The 15,749-nt window shown below is 51.4% G+C and overlaps 1 protein-coding gene across 8 annotated transcripts in view; it reads right to left on the bottom strand.

The window, feature by feature from the left end:
- RHBDF1 (rhomboid 5 homolog 1) overlaps positions 1 to 15,749 on the bottom strand; it is a 39,052-nt gene that overhangs the window by 3,891 nt on the left and 19,412 nt on the right. For 5 of the 8 annotated variants that reach the window (XM_069809838.1, XM_069809837.1, XM_069809840.1 and 2 more), the window contains exons 3-14: positions 15,192 to 15,322; positions 12,324 to 12,428; positions 9,220 to 9,433; positions 7,490 to 7,696; positions 6,659 to 6,781; positions 6,336 to 6,496; positions 3,861 to 4,112; positions 3,132 to 3,243; positions 2,149 to 2,223; positions 1,387 to 1,548; positions 1,179 to 1,279; positions 364 to 427 (exon numbers count right to left, since the gene is read on the bottom strand). In XM_069809838.1, the coding sequence (XP_069665939.1) occupies positions 364 to 427; positions 1,179 to 1,279; positions 1,387 to 1,548; positions 2,149 to 2,223; positions 3,132 to 3,243; positions 3,861 to 4,112; positions 6,336 to 6,496; positions 6,659 to 6,781; positions 7,490 to 7,696; positions 9,220 to 9,433; positions 12,324 to 12,428; positions 15,192 to 15,322 (1,707 nt within the window). The remainder of the gene's footprint in view (positions 1 to 363; positions 428 to 1,178; positions 1,280 to 1,386; positions 1,549 to 2,148; positions 2,224 to 3,131; positions 3,244 to 3,860; positions 4,113 to 6,335; positions 6,497 to 6,658; positions 6,782 to 7,489; positions 7,697 to 9,219; positions 9,434 to 12,323; positions 12,429 to 15,191; positions 15,323 to 15,749) is intronic. The other 3 variants (XM_069809842.1, XM_069809845.1, XM_069809843.1) reach the window with 2 other exon arrangements.

The raw sequence follows: 15,749 nt of genomic DNA, 5'->3' as shown, positions 1-15,749 counted from the left end.
ATACAGGCCTCCCAAGGCCTCCCTCTCACAGCAGGATAGTGCCTGACACCCCACCTGCCTGAGGCAATCAACACCTCTCTGCAGAGGGATGAAAACAGCCCTGAGGCTAAGTCAGTCTCCATCACTCTCTTACCCTGGCAGGGCCCAGGGCTTTACTTAGCACAGGGGAACTTTTGTTGTTGGAGGGCTTTGAGCCTTGGCTAGACAAAGCCATGGCTGCCCTGATCTGGTGCTTGTGACAACAAGCAGGAGGCTGCACCAGAGAGCCCCCCCTTCCACCAACACAGCTGTGGCTCTGCACTGTGGGATGCAAATGCCATATTTCAGCTGCCTGTACAGGTTCTGTGCCACTGGCATGCTCACCGGCCATTTGGTGATGTCATCTGGCCACTCATGTGGCTCCATCGAGGCTGGCTGCTCACACACCCTGCAGCAACAGAAAGCAGAGATCAGCCTGAGAAATAACTTTCCCCAGCACCAGGCAGCATCCCCCAGGGAGCCACCACACTGTCCCTACCCCCAGGCTGTGTTCCCAGAGCTCCCCTCTGTCCCTGGCGAGGGGCTGGTGACATGCTACGTCAGATCAGCCAAGGTTGTGCTGATCAAAGCCGCAGCCTCCTTCCAGCAAGCAGAGATCACGGCTTCAGCACAAAGGCAGCTGTCCAAGAGCACACAGCTGCCCAGCAACTCACTGGCTCCTTTCCAGGTGGACACAAACCCAAAGGTGGGCATTCAGCTGGTCTCAGCTCTACATCAGCCCATGGTGAACAAGGGCAAAAGGTGTGCCATGGCACCCAGCAGCTGGCAGGGCTCTGGGGCAGAGGTATTCTGGGAACATGACTGTTGTACCCCAAGAAGGGAACCTGTGCGACGAGCAGGTGAGATGGGGAGAGGGATGAGGAAGGCACCCAGAGCTCACAACAGGCCGCTGTGCAGGTAGGTGGGCAGCCAACAACAGTGGAGACTAAGGGCGAGCAGAAATATGATCACGCTCTGCCTCAGCCTCCCCTACAGCCATCAGGGCAGGTAGGGACACCACTGCCCCCATGTCCCTTGATCTCCAGAGCAGCCGCTGTGCCACCCAGCAATCAACTGGCCTGGGACTCCATGTCTCTCTGACTCTATTGTCACAGCAACCTGTCCCCTGCAAGATGGCAGCTGGGCTAGGCAGGACCTACCTGGGGTCCTGATGACAAACAGACCCAAATTGCCTCTTGCTTCCTGCCAGCATTGGTGTGCTGGGGTGATGGGGCCACTTCACCCACACGGCCAGCGTGGACTGCAGGAGAGAGGAGAGGTGTCACCATGAAGCCCAGGGTGGGAGAAGCGTCAACAGAAGTGGCCCTGAGCCTGCATGGACAGCACAAAAGGGGCCACCACACTCACAGAGCACTCCTCCTCTGAGGTCTGCACGCAGCCCGACTTGTCATTCCGCACACAGCAAGCCGAGTGTTTCTCTTTCTCCCGCTTGGCGCTGATGAAGCTGTGCACTTGCTGGTCCTGCCTCATGCACGGTGAGAACTTGGCCCCTAGGTGGATCAGGGCCTCCTGGCAGAGATGGAAACACTCCGCTCAGCCAAGGGGCAAGCAATGATTGCCTGGGGCAGAGCAGGCTGGGAGAACTGTGAGGGGTACCCCTGTCAGGAAACAAGGGACGAGGGACAAGTCCTGTATGATGAAGCCCAACACACATCAGGCACACTCCCAATATTTGCTTTGAAGAAGGCAAGCCCAGAACAAAAGTTCAGGGATTTCCTTGCCCATGGCCCCAGAAAGGCCAGTGCTGTGGCTGGGAAAGGAATCTCTGGGACTCAACAGCCTTTCATGGGGAAGTGGCATCAGGAAAGCTGTCATACACCATACAACTCCTGCATTTTCTCTAGCCCCATGCTTGTCTTCGTACCAACAGGGTGCAAAGCAGGAGTGCCAAGGTCCATCCCAGCCTCCAGGCAGCCCATTCTGCAGGGTGGCTGGGGCCAGGAGCACTGCTGCACCCTGCCACTGATGGAAGGGCCCCATGGGAAGTCCAACCAAAGGCAGCTGCTAGCACCAAGCTCCAAGCAGCAGAGGGCTCTGGTCCCTGGGTGGCATGGCTGCAGCATGCAGCCACCCATCAGCCCACCAACAGTCCCAGCCAATGGCACTCACTGAGCTGGGGCCGATCCAGAAGTTTTCCTGCTGAACATATTTGACATTTTCATAAACCCCTCTGTTTCGCAAGACCTGCAAGGAGAGAAAGCAAGAGCCCCATGAGCTCTTGCCCACAGGGTCAACAGGGAGAGCAGCAGGGGCTGGTGAAAACAGCACCCAGGTTGAACAGAAATCCCCACAGCCAATGGCTGGGCACACAGTTCTCTCAAACTGGTCTTTTGCAGGATCACAGGTAAACCCCCATCAAGGCGTGGGCACCTTCATCTTAAGATTTCATTTAAAATATCTATCTCTGGCTATTTCAACTTTCATGAAATCCCAGGGCCTGGAGACCTGGGAGGCTTGAGAGCCTGCAAAAAGCTTCCTGCACTCAGAAACATAAGCAGCACCTGCTGACAGCGTAGGCCCAGGTGCTGGTGACAGTGCTCTGAAAGCTGTTGGACACATAGGTGAGAAGCTCCCCAGGGCATTCCCTACATGTAGCGGGGATATGGCTGTAGAGGTATGTACCCCAGCGACCTTTAACAACATGTGGAAAGGCTACAAACAGCTTCAAGATCAGCTCTCAAAGTCAGACAGGTCAGTTTTGCTCCTGGCAGAAGCAAAATCCTGCAACTGTTGTGAAAACTTAACTCAGGTGTGAAGTATTTCCCTGCCGTGAACATCCCTCTGGTCTCCACCAGAAGGGGAACAAGTTGTTTGAAAGGGCTCCCAGCACAGACACAATGAGAGCCTGCAAAGAGCCCATCATGCTTTGTGCCAGATATAATTTGATGTCAAGAGCAATGTGGCTGCAGGAGAGAGAATAGCATGGGGGCTAACAGAGATGCTGCATGAGTCCCCCAAGGCAGGACACCCAGCATCCAGCTGTCAAGGCCCTCAGGCAAGTAGCCAATATGCTGAAGACTGTAACACAAGAGCCAGCAGCTGAAGGCTGAGACACAATCACACTCCAGGCAAGTCAGGGGGGATTTACTTACTGAATCAACAGTTTCATGTTGTGAGAACCCCACAGGGGCAATGCCGTAGATGCACACAGCAAGGATGGTGATGAGAGAATGCACAAAGGTGACCCAGTAAGTGAAGAAAGGCCTGGATGGAGGGAAAGGGAAAATATCAGTGACAGAAACCCAGGCATATTACACCAACTCACAGAACACAGGAGAAAAGCTGCTGTTTTTCCCCAGGGACCTTGGCAGAATCTGGGGTACCAGGCCAGGATCACCTAGGGATGCACAAGACAGGAGGCAATGACTAAGGTCTTGCTGGCAGACAGACCCTGCTTACTCTGACTCCCCCATTACACTGGGCAAGCCAGCCTTTCCCAGGAAAATATCCATGAGAAACACTTAAGCCTGATGCCAAAGTGTGCTGTGTGTCTGAAATAATGACTTTAGGGGAATGATCAGAGGCAGGGATACCTGAGCCTTCCTGTTCGTCACAGGACAATGGTGATGGGGCAGAGAGCTGCAGTCCCTCCAGGTAGCAGAGATAGAGACACCCAAAGCAACGTGAGGAGCAGGATGAGCTCCCAGTGCACGGTGATGCTAACAGGCTGCTGTCTGCTGCAGTTTGCACTGTACTTCAGGGACACAGACTGGGGGGTCTTAGCAGCAGGTTTCACCCAACCACCCTGAGGCAGTGACCTGAGTTACCAAGAGGCAACAGCAATCACTCCCTCACTAGTTTTCTATGACTACAGATCTCACCTGTGATCATCCATGTCCTCAATCTGCCGCTTGACATAGCTGTCAATGCGCTTGCGGTAAGTACGGTTTGTCAGCTTCCCCACCATACCCAGGCCATATGGCCTCTTCTCCTTGGCAAAGAGCTTCCTGACAGGGACGGCGATACGCTGGCCACGCTTCTGTGGGCTGACACTCACCACCTCCTGCCGCAAGCGGACCTTGGGCTGTGCCAGGGCCCCATCCTTTTGCTTCCTCCAGCCTCGCTCCAGTGGGCTGAAATAAAAAGCAGGACAGCAATGGTTTCCTTCTGCATGGCACAGCAATGGGGACCAGCCCTTCCCTGGTCTTTGGTGATGGCAGACAAGGTGCCCTGAAGTGGAAGCTGTATTTCAAAGGGTTATGCAGTGCCAGTTGATGAAAGCGCAGGACTACACACAGAAGGTGGCACAAGACAGCTGTGCCAAACTAAGCCCTACTGACAAGGAGCTCTCAAGGCTTTGAAGAAGTATTTCAGCAATAGGCTAAAATGGGGAGGCTGCAGCCAGGCACATCTGCAGCCTCAGGCACGTCTACTTCCTCTTCTACTTCATTCCTCTTATTCTGCTTTCTGCTATGAAATGGAAGTGTAGTTTAGCCCAGCTGTGGAAATTCCCACCTTTTAAAGCACTTTACTGTGATTGGACTGGCAAGTCAAACCCCCATGCCCACCAAATCTGACAGAGGAGAAGAACAGGGATCCAAGCAGCTTTCCAGACCAAGAAAGTAACACTGTCACATGCTGCAAGCTGTGCCAGTTACCTCTCACGATCTGTCTTCCATTTCTCCCTTTATTTGCAGTGATGCATGCATTTTTCAGGAGAATAACAAAACCAGGCTTCAAAAACACAATAAAAATCCCAAGCATCACTGCCTAAAGGAAGGCTTTTCTACCAAAATAGAGCATGCGATGAATGTTGCACAAGCTACTGGTGAATAGCACCTGCTTTGTAAGTCTCCATCATATTCAGATGTTTTTGTATTTCTTTGCTCTTCAACAGCAGTCTGGAGGTCAGGTCTGCAGCATTCAGACCCTGACCAAAAAAACCTACCTACCATTTCACCCTTGTTCACTGCCTAGCACTGTAGTAGGCATGTCGCTGACATGCATTCTAGTCTAGTTAACCTCCTCTGGCTTCTTAAATGACCCCCTCTGCACAAAGACAATGGTTGTCAGAAGTGGTCAGAGAAACCAGCTGACAAACTTTTTTCTGTCAGAGGTCACCAGAGCATCTTGGAGAGATCATGACAGCTCTGAAGTATGGACAAGCAACAGGATGAGGTAGAATCTGAACCTCTTTAGCCAAAACCACTGCTGTGAAACTTCAGCTATTTTCAATATTGCACCTTGCAGAAGATGCATTTTTATAAAGCTGAAAGTCCCAACTTCCACTTGGGAAGTCCTTCTTCAACAGAAAGCACGGATTCCATTGCAGCCTGCTCTTGCCCCAAAAGTTCAAGTGGTTTCTGTGTTATGGATGTGCTGTTTCCCAATATTTCTGGTGCTGGGCTATCAGCCTATGCCAAAATAAATACCTAGCCACCTAAAAGGACACCCAACTGTGATTCTGATAACAGTTCTCTGAAGTGTGAAAGAAATGTATTTTCCTCAATAAATAAAACTATTTAAGGAGATCCAAATGGAGCCAAGACGACTGAGACCATCTCAGAGGAGTGACAACAAACTCCCACCATTTTCCACTTCCACTTAAGTTAAGACCGAGTCAAGTTCTTGGAAACACTTGAAGGGAAAGCGCCAACACAGCAAGATAGGCTGTTAGCAGCAGAACCACAACAAGGACCTCCCTGTCTGCTCCATGTTCACACCCAGCAGAGCTCTCTGCTGGGGTGAGCTGGCAGCTAAGCTAGAGCTGACTCGGAAACGACACAGAGCAATTACTCAGTACCAGTTACTCAGGTGGAAAAAATCTAGGTATACAGTACAGTACCACCCACATATTTGTAGGGCTCTCAGCATCAGTGCCACACCTTTCTCTCCTTTCAAGCGAGGAATGTAGCCCAGCTCGATACTCAGCAAGGTTTCACGCTGCTCCCTGGAGCAAGACAACAGTTCCTGGTGACTGTGGCAATGGCAACAGCCTTCTCGTCTTTGCTAGGTTCTCCATAGCCAAAAGCTGGGCCTCCAGCATCCTCACAGCTGATTTAAAGTGTCTTTTGTTTCCTCAAGGCATGATACAGTCTCCAAAACACATCACATGAGGCTGGAAGTTGCTGGAGAGACTGCAGAGGTGGCCTCAGGGTCACCTTTCACACGCATGGGTAGCTGAGACAGGAGGTCTTAAGCTGGGTTTAAAGAAAACCCATCACTGCACTGCTCCTTGAGCTCTGCACCAAGCACCCACAGCACTCAGATCCTGGCTTCCTCCATGCAGGAGGTCCCACTCTGAATGGGTTGGCCACCCCATGTTACGCTTTGGCAGCTTCCGGGAAGATACTCACAGTAGCAAGTGGCTTCTTTCAAGCTCATTTTTGTCCAAGGCACCACCTGTGAGATCTGTCTGATCCAAAGGTTTCACCTCAGCATCTTTGATTGCAGCTTCTGATGGCGACTCGAACACTTCATCTGGATAAGTAGAGAGCTCCTCATGAAGGACTCCTTCCTGGGCAGAGAAACAGAAATCCCATCAGAAGAAGCCAACATCACATTTGAGACACCAGCCCTGGTAGAAAGCAGTGCTGCTCTCTGCAACACACAGTCCTGCTAGACCTAGAGTCTTGCACTGCCTCTGGGGCCAGTACCATGCCAGAGCCCTGCCCCTCACCCGAGCAAAGAAAGAAGTGTCGAGCTCATCTGGAAAATCCACCGTGTCCTCCTCCAGGAAACTTGCTGGGGTGAAGCTGCGCCGCTGTGCTCTCCTCAGGGTGCTGTCCTTCACAGAGCGCCCCTGTAGTCAGAGAAAGTGGCATCGAGTTGCTGCCAGAAACCTGAACCCCATGCACATGCAGGGCCACCCCAGCCAGTGCACAGGGAGCCCAAGTGCTGAGCTGATTCATGCTTCTGTGTGGAGCACAGCAGACCTGCTGACATGTGACACCTTCCTAGTGAGACTCACAGGTGTCAGCCCACTTCTCAATCCACAGTGCCCATCTCTCATGTGGGTGAGGCTTGCAACATTCTCCTCTACCACATATTGTACAATGCCTCTGACCAAACCGCAGTGATGGGTGGTTCTGGACACAGCAGAAAGGTCACTGGGCCCAGGAAAGCAGACACACGGCAGGATGAAGAGACCTGCATAGTAAGAGCCTCAGGTACTTCTGCTCCATCTGCACCTGGTCTGCACCCAGAGGTCCAGGCAGGCTGCACTGGACCTGCTGGAACCCTCTGAGGCTGCTGGCTGTGGGAACCAAAGCCCCTAGGCCAATAAAAGGGAGCCAAAAATTGTACCAAAACCTAGCCATCATCCCCATTTCTTGCAAATCCAGCCTCCTAGACACATGGCTGAAATGGAACAGGAGATGGCTTGGTTTCTTCCCCTCCACCACTGTTCTCCCCATCCTCTCTGCTCAGCAGCTCCTTCCCTCTCACCCTTCTCTCAGGGCAGAGCCCCATCCTGCTGCCAGACTAGTCCCTGCCCTCCCACAGACAGTACCTTCACCAAAGCTGCAGCTGCTCGGAAACTCATTTTGGCAACAGACTCCCGTTTCCGCCGTCGTGGGAGGCGATTGAACCCTGAGCGTGAGCTGGTGAAGGAGCAGAGTGATGTGGCGCCTGGTGTGATAGGTGTGTGTGGGATGCTGCAGCCATCATTGTCATCAGCCATACGGAAAGCTCGGCCACGAGCCAAGGGGTCTATGATCTGCCAAAAGAAGAAGCCCATCAGTCCATTCACCCCCAAACCCTTCTGTACCAAGCCCTCCTCCCTCTAGGCAAACATCTTGAGACCATGACAGTGGTCTGGGTCCTGGGATTGACCAAGAACCAGGCAGGATGGACCAACAGAGAATGTGCTGTCTGAACAGGAGTTTGAGAAATCCCTGAAAACAGCCATTCTCTTTCTCCAGCTAGTTTTCTCTCTGATACTGGACAGCCCAGGACTTAACAGTATCCTGTTGAAGCTTAACTATGTATTTACATCCACTTCCATTAATTAAGTTATAACAGCTGGAAAAAGCAAACAAGCTTCCGGGAGCTGCAAGCCCTTCTTTGGGACTCTTCAGGCCAAAGCTCTCACTTCTTTCAAACATACGAATCAACCTAATGAAAATATTGCCTTCAGCTACAAACCTTGCCTCCGTCCTTACATCATCACAGCTGTGGTTTCCATAAGACTTCTATGCTTTATCCTAATGTTTTACGAGCTTTTTTTAATCCACAGTTGCACACTCAACAGGAAGCTTTATGGTCTTACACCTACTGATACCATGTTCTGATTTCATGTAGCCCACATAGAGCCCAACAGTATTTCCGAGTCTCCTGTGACCAAAGACCAACTGCAAGATATTTCAGCTAGTAAGAAAACAGGAAAGAGCAAGAGCTGAAACTTGACTGAAAGATGCAAAATATTCTCCTCTGCTTCAGTGATGCAGCCAGGTTTCAGGTCACAGACTAACCTACTTTGGAAGGAATTTGTTTCCCCACTTGCGCAGGTTGCAGTGGTGCTCACTAATGCACAGTAATCAACCATATCAATTACTATAGCTGAATGGAGCAAAGGGAAGAGCTGGGATATTGTGGGTTAGTTCTGAAGTGCTAGTAACTGGATGTGCTTGACTGGGTCTTGTCCCCTGGGGTCACACTTGAAGGTTGCAAGTAGGGGGCTACCAGATGCCCTGTGCAGGCACTCAAAACCATTTCTGAGGACCCATGAGCAGAGCTGTATTACCGCTGATGCAAGAAACACTTTTCAAAGTCCTAGAACATAACCAGTAGCTGTGCTACTGTCTGCATTCTGCTTGGGACAAGGATCCACTAGGCAAGCGTCCTGAGTGATACCAAGCTTGCTACTGTATATTTGGGTCCAGGATACTGGCCACTCTATGTAAAACAGAATTTTGTCCTTGCAAAATGGCAGCAAAAAGCCCAAGCTGAGAGCTCTTGGACACACTGCACATATCTAGTCACCACCATAGTCACAACATGACAAACACAGCTCTGAACCTATCACCAAAACAGCTGAGAGATCTCAGCCAACGAGACCAGAGAGAGGCTGCTGAAGGAGAGAGTCTGCCAAACTGTATCTGAGACTTGAGAAGTGTCTGAGCACAGAGCCCAGACATGTTCAGGCAGAACTAAGCTCGCAGATAGGTCACAGCTGCCAAAGTGGTAAAGACACTGTGCAGGAAACTCACAATGCCCTTGACTCTGTCCCAGGTTACTCACCTTTTGCATGCCCAGCTGGCAGGGTCCAACATAGAGTGGAGGAGGAGTCTCTGTGCTTGTTAGAGAAATATTGTCCTGACTGGGCAAGTCCATTTCCCGGATGACCTGAGGTTTCAGCTTCCCATAGCGCAGGCTGCAGTGGCGGAGGCTCTTTCTCTGCCATTTCTGAGTAGCATCACTGTCTTTGCTCACTCCAAACCAATCTGCTGTGCCTCTGAAAGATGCCAGCATACAAGAGCAAAGACGCATTATGTTTGCTTGGACTACACATGTGAAAAGACAAAATCCCTGGTGGTCACTGCCAGCCCACCCCAATTCAAAGACAGGCAGAACTCTTCCCCACAAGCATCTTGCAGCCTGTCCTCAGCTGGTTTTAGCAACCTGACAGATGCTGGCCAGAAACGTTCAACCATCAACAGCATTCTATCTCAGACAGAAGAAAAATGACAGCAGAGATTTCACTGTGTGTAAAGGACAGTTTGTTCTGAGTTTTTCTAAAAACAAAGAAAAGTAGATGGGACAGAAATACAGAAAAGAACTTGGTGAAAGGTTTGGTTTTTTCTGTAAAAACCATCTATTGAAAACACTTACCATCTTCAGGCAGCTCTAGGTCCCCATTGTGGGATTGTACTGTTTTATGGTTCTGCAGCTTCTCCCAGGAGCCACTAGAATTCACTGTTCTCTCCCAGCCTCCCCCCACACTCCCAGGATACCCCTAACTTCTCCATCTCGTGCTGCAGGATTTCTATCCTCCTCAAAGGTAACACTAATGGCAAATGTTTGCTGTGGTCCTTATCTCTGCTAAAGTAGACACACAGTTCTAAGCTGCTGGTTGCAGAAGTAGGAGCTCAACGTTGCAGCCATGAGGTAGGTTTGCTGCCAAGTGGCTGCTGTCACAGAAGAGCAGTGGATCAGAAGCAAAATCCCAAGGAAGGTGGACAGGGATCGGGGTAAGTCAGACTAACAACCTACTTCACATACTGCAGGACAGCTGGTACCCTAAACCTACAAAGATCACTGCAGCCCTGCCAAGGCTTTCCCACTCTGGTTAATCCTTCCTCAGAAGATGACAAGCTGTGTCAGCCTACAGTTGTCTGGCCAGGTGTTGAAACCTGAAAGTCCTTCCAAGCCAAACCCAATACCCTGGCCCGAGACTCCTGCTCAGGGGCAGGATTTCCAACTGCTGAGAAGCAAGACCTCACACATCACAAAGGGAGCATTAAAACATACACTGAAGTAAAGGCTGCATTAAATCTAGAGGTCACACAGAGGAACTGCGTCAGTGCATTGGAGACAGTAAACTAGTCTTGTGTTTTGCACCCTACCGAGCAAAAATACATCAACCAACAGGTGAAGGTGTCCTGCCACCATGTAAAAAGATGTGAATTTGAAACCCACAGCCTTTCCAGCTAAAACTTCCAGATGCAAACCACCACGCATTGCCCTCAGCCTTCCCTGTTTCCCAATGATCCAGAACAGACCTTTCAGTAGGCATGAGGTCACGTGGGCCATTGCTAGATCTCACCTAACCTCACTGACCCAAATGTCTCCAAATGCCTCCAGCAAGTCAACAGGAACCAGACCTCAGAGACAGGTCTACGTGCATGTCTCAAAGCACCGCTCTGCTCCCACAGACCCACATCTTGTCGGAGCAATCTTCGTCTCCATTCAGAGCAGAAGGGCCTAGGGTCAGCACCTGGCCTGACAGACCTAAACCCAAGCCTATAGCACAGAGGTAATGCTCTGGCTGTGCAGATGCACAGGCACAACGCACACCACAAAACAGTCTTACAACTCGGAAGGCTTCTCGTAGACTGCCGTAACCAATATTTCAACACCAAGGTGACCTTGGATGACAAGTCCGTATATGGGGCTGCTCCTCAAAGGGAGAGGACTGAGGGTCATTTGTGCCCATATAAGCCTGCTGATGAATGGCCCATTGCGCCAACAGCAGCACCTCAGAGCCCTCAAACTATGCTCCCGCTAGCCTGGAAGGACAAGCACCACCACAGCTGTTTTGCACTCTGAGGACCACTCCTGAACTGCCAGAGACCACTATTGGTCCAGGGCCAGGGTAGAGATCTGTCCTACTCTCTGATCACAGTCAAGATAGTCCAGGAGAGCTGACTACAGAGTTTAGGGTATTGGGAGCACCCTGGGAAGACGCTGAATGCCCCTATCCAGCTGGGGAGCCCCATCACATCCTACAGGCTCCCTGGAGCATTGTAACAAGGAACGAACCAACATCAGAGGTCAACTCTAGCTCTTCTATCGTGCTGAGCTAACCAGCCCTGAAAGCCCAAGACCAAACACAAGCAGTCACCAAAGGTGGACACAGTGCCAGAATGACATCTGGCCAAGGGTAGCAGTGAGGAAGGTAGGACAGGAATGGACTCCTGGGCATTAGGTCCAGTCCCTGCCACACACAAAGTCACATTGTCTGCCTGATTTAAAAAAGTTTACTGAGCTCCAGTCTTGTGGTGTTGGTCAATGGGCTATTGTGCCCTGGATTCCCGGAGTGGCTCATCTCGTTGGTGCTAAGTAAACGAAGACCTCCACCTCAAAAAGAAGACAGTCACATTTGGATTAGAAAAAGCCATGATGTCAACAGGGTAAGAATGGACACTTCCATTCACCAGTTTCTGAGCTGCATCTGGACCAACATGACTAGCATCTGTTCAGTGCTGCTTCCTCTCCTTCCCCTTCTGCCCCAAGGAGGCTTTGGGGCCAACATATGCATATGCCACATGTTGCATTGATGCTAGCAAAGGCAGGCTGCGCTATGGCTGCCCTGGGGAGATATTCCAGCTATGGTGAACACCAGGAGGATGATAGCTTGTTAGGAAAGGCAGGAGGGAGTGGGGCTGGTGGGTGGACAGCTTGTTAGTCCATGCTACTTATTGACAGCTGCCTACACATTTAGTAGGAGTGACAATTGGTTTTTGTTAGAAGCACACATGAACTTTCTCACTCCTGCCTGTTTGTAGGCCTCCTGGCCAGCCCTGGGAAGGCAATGTGGTCCCAGCAACAGCCAGAATCTGTGCAGTTCACAACAGCCCTTGCACACACATGCAGGAGTGGGTTTCACACAGTGCTACCAGTACCTGAAAAACGATCGGGGCAGGGACTGCCGCTTTCTCAGGGAACTCCTGCCCACCCGGTGCCCATGAACAGGCAGGGTCTGACTCCTTTGAAACCGTACCTGTCTGCTGCAAAGAAAAGAGAGCTGAAGGGAAGAAGCCTGCAGGGCTGTGGAAGGGAGCAGCGACCTGCATCCAACACCTCCCCATCTCCTTCCATAGCCCCAGCAGCAGCAGTTGTGCCACACTGCACATGACAGTGGCCTCCAGTTGAGAGCATGACCTAAGACAACCAACCAAACTCAAGCCACGCAACACCATCTTTGAACCCCGGAGGCTGCTGAACCCTTTTGGTGCACCTCTGACATACATCTCCCATTGCTCTTGAAGACACCAGGGATACTGCAATCCCCCTCAACCCCAGACCTCTGTGATCTGCCGCCTCCTGCCCAGATGCCCAGCTACAGATTCCACTGGCTGGCTTTGGACACCAGAGTGTGAAACCATGGAGGTGTCAGCAGGCCAAGATATGATCCGCTTAGATACAGGTGTCTGATGCCACTGGAAGTGCCCTGGGCGTGTTCTGGTGGACCCTGGCAGGATCTTGCCTGGTCCACCAGTCTACCTGTGCCACATCTGCTGCCTTGCATGGACATCTCGGACACGCTGGGAGACTGCGAGTGGTGTTAGATGCCTATACTAAGGCACATGAACCACTCTCATGCCATGTTCTGGACCACACAAGCTCGACCTTAGGCTCCCATTTGATCTGCATCCTCCAAGCCCCAGAGAACAGGATGGTGTGGAGTCCTGCTGCCAGAATGGTTTCACATTCTGTGCATCCTGGAGGCTGTGTTAAGCAGAAAACCTGGCAGTCAGCCTCCCTGGACTCACGAAACAAATCCCCAAGACACCTTTATGGATACATGGTCTGCAGTTCACCACTGCATACCTAGCTCTGCTAAACAGCAGTTTTTAGGCCTTTCCTTGGTACTTTCCAGTTCCCTGTCCTTGTTTCTGATCCACTTATTTCATGCTTTCATTGCTAGTGTCATGTCACATGTGCATTTCCTGCAGCTCTGCCCGTTGGAAAGTCATTCCCATTGCTGCACCTGCTCTCCTACCCACATCCCACAACACTCTGTAGAAGTTGCCCACAAGCTGCAAGTCCTCCAGGAGGAAGATACTTGGCCACCCCCTGTGCTGCACAATAACCTGCATGAGACAACTCAGCACTGCAATAGCATTGAACACCCCACATACATACTCTGAGTAGGAGACTCCCAGGACTTCCAAAACCATTTGTGCACCTCTGGGCCACTCCCTGTGGGACCACATGTACTCCCAGGGTACAAAATGCCTACACAGACCATCAAGCACGGGCAGGGAGACAGCCACCAACCTGAGCCCCAGCACTTCCATTACAACCTGGGCAGGCAAGAGGAAGACTTGTCACAGTGTCTGTTTGTGCAACAGCCACATGTATCTGCCCACTGCCCCAATGCTAGGCAGGACATTAGCATCTCCCTCAGTGTGTGGGAGCTTCACAACCACTGTCCAGCACTCCTACCTTGCTCACTGTAGGTACATATGCCTTGTCTGTCTTATAGTGTAGTAGCACCAGGGGCAAATTTGTTCCCCCAGCACCAAAGTGGTTTACAGTTCCCCAACCTCTCCACCCTACACACACACTCCATGTTGTGAGGACCTCTCGGGGAGAAGGTTACCCTGGTCCTCCTGCACAATGCTTCTTGTCAGGGCCTCGGCAGCACCCTCCCAGGATATTCCCTCATCCTTGACATGCTCTTGCCTAATTGTCCTGGCGAGGAGTGGGACAAGGGCAGGGACATGAGGGAAGAGGCCCAGAAGCTGCCCATAGCCCTGAAAAGAGCAGACACTGCTTCATGGCTTAGCCCTCCCAGCCTCACAAGAAGCAGGATCACAGAGAGCTGCTGCGGGAGAGCTTCACCACCAAGGCAGCTGGGGAACGTCTGAGGCAAAGGAAAATAGTGCATGGGAGGTCAGTCTCTCCCATAGCTGGAAAGTTGCTCCTTTGTGAGTGGGCGAAGCTTGGCTGGCTGAAAGTGCCTCTGACCTGTGGAGCTACAGGGATGCTCCTGGGATCCAGGCAGGCCTGACACACTGCCAGGGATACAAGCCAGGCATCTCAGGAGAGCAGCTGGAAGAGCCACTCCCTTTGGACAAACCGGGATAAGCCTTTGCCACAGGGAGAAAAAGAGCATCCAGCTGTGAGGCCGGGTCTTAGAGACCCCTGGTTTTTGGGGACAAATGATAACCCCCTGTGCAGGTGTGGGGGACAGGACCAGAGCAGCCTCTCCCTACTCTCCATCACCCCCCCATAGCCATCTCAAGGACCTGCCAATGAGCTAGTGCTAGGAGCCAAGCTGCTGAGAGCCCTAGACCGCTCAGGATAGGCTTTTGCCTCCCACAGAAGTCATATGCTCTCAGATACCGCATCAAAGCAAGCCCAGCACACCACATCATACAGTCTCAGCTAAACATCAGGGCTTGAGGCATCCTGTTACTCAGAAACAGCCAGCTCCCTGAAGCATGGGGGCAGTCAAAATTCATCTCTAAATGGCAAGAATCATTCATTGTCCTGATCACAACATTCCTCCAAGGACTTGTCTCCTCACTTACTAAAGACAGGCTACATAGCACCACCGGGCTTATATATTGGGGACCTATCTGCACCCACCCTCTTCCACAACCTCATCATAAATAACAAAGGAGACAACCTAATCCTGCTGTGATAGCATGCCACTTAAGTGCCAGGCAATGGAACAAGCAGAGGACCATAAATCCACAAATAAAGGATGGCAACGGATGGCAGAATCCACCAAAGCAGGCTCCATGAACTCAGTGTCTCACCTCTTGATGGTCTGGGTGATTGAGGTCTGTCGTTGTAGCACCGGTCTCCTCACTTCATTAGGCAGGGAGGGCACACGGGTGTTGTCGGCGGGCATGCTCACACTTCGCAGAAAGGCCTGACGTCTCGTTGGCTGTGAAGAAAAGGCAGTCAGTGTTCTCAGAGTGGGAGTAAGTGTTCTCAGAGTGATGCTCTACAAGGCCAGTCAGGTTGCAAAACATTTAGTTACCAATTCAACAGCCACCCAACACCCCAACCACAAGCTCGGTACGTGCAATTGGGCAGCAAAATCAGGCTAACAAGGACTGTGTTCATGTTAGCGAGGAATGGCTCTGCAGAACAGAACAGTTAGTATCAAGGACACAGCATCTGCATGTTGCAGTGAGTTTCAGTTCAGACTAGCTCTAGCCTGGCCCATGGATTCAAGTCCATTTGTAGATGGGGTGTATTACATGAGTTCCTGCAACATATCCTTCTAGCTATTTTCTAGCCAGAAGGAACCCAGATCACACAATGCTAGACCACTCCACAAGGTGAAGAGAAGCACAGTAAGTGAGATT

The sequence above is a fragment of the Haliaeetus albicilla genome, chromosome 22, assembly GCF_947461875.1.
Source record: "Haliaeetus albicilla chromosome 22, bHalAlb1.1, whole genome shotgun sequence".
Classification (NCBI taxonomy): domain Eukaryota; kingdom Metazoa; phylum Chordata; class Aves; order Accipitriformes; family Accipitridae; genus Haliaeetus; species Haliaeetus albicilla.
This window is presented reverse-complemented; position numbering and strand designations above follow the sequence as displayed.